The 6,000-nt window shown below is 40.1% G+C and overlaps 1 protein-coding gene across 1 annotated transcript in view; it reads right to left on the reverse strand.

Moving 5' to 3' along the window:
- Cdc40 (cell division cycle 40) overlaps positions 1-6,000 on the reverse strand; it is a 52,870-nt gene that overhangs the window by 18,919 nt on the left and 27,951 nt on the right. Inside the window, exons 4-5 of the mRNA XM_031348485.1 lie at positions 2,500-2,583; positions 800-939 (exon numbers count right to left, since the gene is read on the reverse strand). Coding sequence (XP_031204345.1) covers positions 800-939; positions 2,500-2,583 — 224 coding nt within the window. The remainder of the gene's footprint in view (positions 1-799; positions 940-2,499; positions 2,584-6,000) is intronic.

A 6,000-nucleotide genomic window follows, 5' to 3' on the forward strand; every position in this document is an offset into this window, starting at 1 on the left:
CCTGTTTATAATAAACAAGCCAGGCGTGCTGTCTGAAGGACGACAAAGCACACACAGCATGCATGCATGTGTGTAGCATGCAAAGTTAAGCAGATGCAGGAAAAGCTAGACCACCACCTTCACAAGGACAAAATTATCCTGACCTTCTCTGTCATTGCACTTCAGGGCCCGAGACACTCCCTAGGTCTCAGAGACAGTAAGTTACAGGTGGGCAAGAATTCTGTACTTTTATTTTTTATTTTTGTTTTTCTCGAGACAGGATTTCTCTGTCTAGCCCTGGCTGTCCTCGAACTCAAAAATTCTCCTGCCTCTGCCTCCCAAGTACTGGGATTAAAGGCATGCACCACCATGACCCGGCTGTAGTTTTATTTTATAAACTTCACAAGGATCTTTTTAAAAATAACATAGATAAAACTTAAGATTTTAGAAGTACATTAGTAAGTAAAGTCGCTACCACTGTGTGAGAGCAAGGCTGACTCTAGAAACAAGGTCAGGGATGGAAGGACAGCAGGCAGGGGAGCCTGAGCGAGAGTTCCAAAGTCTACATAAGTCTAAAGGGCAGAGGGGACAATACGACAGAAAAAGGCAAATTCAAATATTGCAAAGAAAAGCAAAGAAATTTTATTATATTTTCTCAGTCAGCTAAGGCTAAGAAACTCTGACAAGTAATGAGTTCTCAAGGGAAATCTCACATTTACCACCACAGACACGACTGGCAGAGACACACATCGACTGGTAGAGACACACATCGACTGGCAGAGACACACATCGGAACTGACAAGGGGACAGCAAAGCTTACTTCTGAAGGCTTGGCCACATCTTTTTCATCCACGTACTTTGCCCACGGTCCCAAGAAACCATCAATGTTAGATGCATCATTTTCTTTGAATTTTTTCCTCTTTTCTGTTTTCTTTTGACCAGTTTCAAATACGGTTAGGCCTGCATTAACAACAAACATAAACGGAGTGAGCACACTGATTCTCTTTAGAAACAGCAGCACACATGATTTTATATGGTTACAGTAGGTCTAAGCAATCAAACCCAAATGCCTAACTCTGCCACACAGGCCACGTGAGCTGACAAAAAGAAACTTCTATTACTACTACTACTTCTTTTTCTCCTTCTTCTTCTTCTCCTTCTCCTTCTCCTTCTCCTTCTCCTTCTCCTTCTTCTTCTTCTTCTTCTTCTTCTCCTTCTTCTCCTCCTCCTCCTCCTCCTCCTCCTCCTCCTCTTCTTCTTCTTCTTCTTCTTCTTCTTCTTCTTCTTCTTCTTCTTCTTCTTCTTCCTCCTCCTCCTCTTCCTCCTCCTGCTCCTTTGTCTTCTTCTTCTTCTTATTAAAATTATTATTAGCTTAAGAAGGGGAGAAGAGCAGCTGCTTGGCAGGTGACCCAGGTGTCACCAGTTTGCTAGTCTAGACCTCTTAAAGACTCATGACAGGAACGAGTGGGGGTGGGGTTGAGGGTGGGGGGTGGGGGAGTGGGGGTAGGTGTGGGAGAAGGGAGGAGCTGCTCAGTCCAGGCACCTTCTTAATGAATCAAAAACCAGTACTGGTGGGCTTTTTGCTTTGTTTTCAGAGACAAAGTCTCATGAAGCCTAGGAAAGCCTTAGCTGGGACTACAGGCATGTGCTATCATGCCCAGCAAGATTTCAAATTATCATTTAAAAATGGAATTAAACTACAGTAGATGCTCAATAATTTATTCTTACTTCATGTGTATAGAACAGTACAAATTAAACACAGTTTCACAGAACCTGGTACTACTCCATATGCTGTCAATCCAATGATGGCCTCCAGTGTCATCAGCTTTCAAAAGAATTGACAAAGGATGATGGTTTGATTTTAATTTCATTATAGTTGAAGGCTGAATACTGTCTGCATCTAAACTAAATTCAAAGAAGCATTTGAGTATCATAATCACAAGCTGAGAAAAAAAGGAGTGTAGTGGAAAGAAAAAAGTCCGTTTCTATAAGCTCAAAGCAGTGTTCACTGGGCTCCATGTTACAACAAAGCAATTAAAATTCCAGTTCAGTACTTAAACACAAACTTGTAAAATAGTTTCATAAGAAAGGTTATACTTGTAAAACATCACATTTTATTTTAGCGGCATTTTATAAATAAATCTGATGAGCTTTGAACAAAGCTGGCATTCAGGCTATGAAGGCTCATCTCATTCTAAGTACTAAGTGAATGTGAGTATAAATATGCTTTAAAGGACACTGAAAATCTGCTATTACAGCACTTTGTCAAAATTATTTTAACAGACACCTAGTATAGAATTTCTGTTAAGAAAGTCTAACTGTCAAATTTACCTATATATTAATTGTAACAGAGTAACCTGTAGAGGTTGGCGTGGTGCCACCGCCTTCCTGACCAGACTGTACAGCTATTCCCAACTCTACTGCTTTAGCCTGTATCACTGCAGGCGCTACACCTACTGCTAGTTCTCCCCACTGCCTGATGCCCGCAAGGCGCCGTGACCGTTCCCCCAAGCACAATACCTTGGTTCTTCTCAGCTTCTTCCACAGAGCCAATGTACTTAGCAGACACCTGATGATTATCTAACGAAGGGTCCAGTGCATAGCCTGAAAGAAAAAGGTACACGTGACTGACCCTCTTTATAGCTCGTCCTATTACTGCCAGCAAACACTCATTTCATATTTTTTCTCTCCAGATAACCAAAGTGTCTCTAACCTTCCTTTCTGGGCTCCATTTTCATTTACAATGTGTAACCCACATGTCAGGCTGGACCATGAAAGAAGACTTGAGAGGAGAAATAGTATTTCTTAGCATGAATCTCACAAACACTGTAGCACCAAAAGCCTTTCTAGCTGTGAATTTTAAAATTCAGTTTCAAATTTTCTCAGAGCTTAAAAATATAGGTGTGCTATGTATTCAGAAAGCTGGGAGCTATTTTCTTGTCTTTCTTGTTAATGGATGTTACAGGTAATTATTAAACTAAAAAAGAAACCAAATAAGAAATTATACATAAGATACAGCTATTACATGGGCAATATCCTTCTCTAGTCTCCCACGTCTCCGTAGTCAGAGAAGGAAGGCTGCCTGCTGCCGTATGAATCCAGTCCTTCGGCCAGTCACACAGGACATAGCTGCATGCATCTGTGGGCTTCATCGCCAAAGGCAACCAAGGGAAAGAAAGACTATGCACACCCAGACTTCTCAAGTGGATGTGCTATTACAATAAAGCTCTAATAAATCAGTCTCTATAAGAAAGCAGCATATTCATAAAAGCCAGCCAGATCATCAGTCTATCCTACAGCCCCATGCCAACTATCATGAAGACCACTTCTTAAAGGGCACATACTGGAGGACAGATTTAACATTTATTTTTATTTTTTGCACTTGAAAAATCAAAATGAATTTTTCTGGGGAAACATAAAAAGATTTGGTACGAGGTATACCTTTAAAACAGGCCAAGAATGTAGGAGTTCAAATTATCCTTACAATACCAGAATAGAACCAACCATCTGGATATTAGCTCATTTGCATATAGTCTTCTCCTTTTTCCATCTTTAAAATATGTTCTTAGCCAGAGGACAGATTTTGATTGCCAATGACTCTGGCTTTGGCATCTGTGTGGTGGGTAAACCGAGGCAGGCAGCTGCTGGGGGTGAGTGCTTAGACCCGCTTAGATCCACTGGGGTGGATCCAGATACCTACAGGGGCTGCTGCCAGAGGCAGCCAGCGACACAGAGAAGCCGCTCAGCAGACTCTTCTGAGGGAACAAAGCTTAATGTACTGGGGCTGACCCTCTCTGTGGCCAGAGGAAAAACTATGAACTCTTCTAACTCTTTTAAGGCCAGTAAGAAAGATAAGGAAAGAGAGAAAATTCACATGTACACACACACACACACACACACACACACACACACACACTGAATGCATAAAACAAAAGGTAGAGTCCAATAACTTCATATGCACAAATAAATATGCATATATACATACATACATATATACATGCATGCAGACCTACGGACAGACATATATATAGTCACACATAGAATGGTTAGAGCAAAGCTCCAACAAACAGGCTCTAGTATTCCACACGTTCATACATACATACATACACACAGTTGGTGATGGAAGGAACAATGTTCCAACCTCTTTCTGTACAAACTCTACACACACACACATAGTTGATACATGGGAGAGACAATGTTATAGCCACGTTATACCACACCTTACCATACCATGTCATACCACGCCATACCATATTTTATTCTTTCTTCCATAGCTTCTATATACTAGCAAAATCATTCAATCAGTATACAATTATAGTGCGATTATGTGTTAATTTTCTTCTAGTAAATGATTATGAAAAAAATACATTTTTCAATACCTATACAAGAAATAACATTACGAAGTGCAAGTAAAGAAAACAAATTATTCTCAAAAAACCATGTAGATACATAAGCATGGAACTTGTTATAGATTAACAAAGTGTAAGCAAGCAAGGTAGTTTTCTCAGCCAGTTTCTCTTACTGGCAGGCAGCAATTTGCGGCTTACAAAGACAGGAGCAATTATTTTACTATTTACCTTTATAAGTAGTCTTTTAAGAATCTTAAAAGAATCACAAATCTAAACTTCTATATAAAAACCAGTCATATCTACCTTAAACGCTCAAAATGCATATCTATTCATTAGCAATTTGTAATAAATCATATCAGGAAGCCGAGGGCAAAACTGGGCGTAAGAAACCACTCCTCAGCAGTTGGCCTTAGAGACTCGCGCCAGCGCGTACTGCCACTGCTCTTGCTCCCTGGCCTAACTAATAAGAGTGTGCTCTTCTGAACGTCACATTGTTCCCTAAGATGTTTTTACATCAGAGCCAGCAGTAAAACCATCTCTACCTAGCTTTGCTGACGAATTTATTTTTCCAAATATTTTCTACGGGTGGTGGTCAGAGGTGTGAGTGCCCGAGATACTGCCCTCACAGTCACTGAGGGACTGGAAGCTCCTGTAGAGTTTTCACATAATTCTTAGATTAAGAGGGACGTGAGGAAACTATTCTCAACAATAAAGGAACCTCTGGTGGAGTCACCATCCCTGACCTCAAGCTGTACTACAGAGCAACTGTGATAACAACTGCATGGTATTGGTACAGGGACAGGCAGGTAGATCAATGGAACAGAATTGAAGTCCCAGAAATGAACCCACGCACCTATGGCCACTTGATCTTTGACAAAGGAGCTAAAACCATCCAGAGGAAAAAAGACGGCATTTTCAACAAATGGTGCTGGCTCAACTGGCGGTTAGCATGTAGAAGAATGCAAATCAATCCATTCCCATCTCCTTGTATTCAATGGCTCCTTTTTTTTTCCTTTTTAAAAAATATTTTACTTTGTTTTTTTGAGACAAGCTCTCTCTCTAGCTCTCGTCCTGGAACTCACGATGTACACCAGGCTGTCCGTGACCTCAGAGATCCACTCGCCTCCCTCCCAAGAGCTGAGATTGCAGGCATGTACATACTACAGTGACTCTTTACATTTAATAAATCCATTCCCAAACTAAAGCAAACTTAATGGCTGTAAATACTGTTCTTGCTATAAACTAATTTGAAAAGTAGATGTCAATTCAAAAAAATTATTATTATTATAAATCTTGCTCTGTTTTAAGGAGATTTAAGCTATCTAAATTATTTTAAGCTATTTAAATTATTACATATGGGCTCCTTTTAAAAAAAATCTATGAAAACAAAAACTTTAAGTCAGTCTTAGTATAGGCTAGAATATATAAATTCTTGAGTTAAGTTTTTGTTTCCATTTTTGTATGTGTTTTATCCACATGCTTGTCTATGTACCATATGAGTGGCACATGCATGTCTATGTACCATGTGAGTGGCGCATGTATGTCTATGTACCATGTGAGTGGCGCATGTATGTCTATGTACCATGTGAGTGGTACATGCATGACTATGTACCATGTGAGTGGCGCATGCATGTCTATGTACCATGTGAGTGGCGCATGCATGTCTATGTAC

The sequence above is a fragment of the Mastomys coucha genome, unplaced genomic scaffold (assembly GCF_008632895.1).
Source record: "Mastomys coucha isolate ucsf_1 unplaced genomic scaffold, UCSF_Mcou_1 pScaffold3, whole genome shotgun sequence".
Taxonomy (NCBI): Eukaryota; Metazoa; Chordata; class Mammalia; order Rodentia; family Muridae; genus Mastomys; species Mastomys coucha.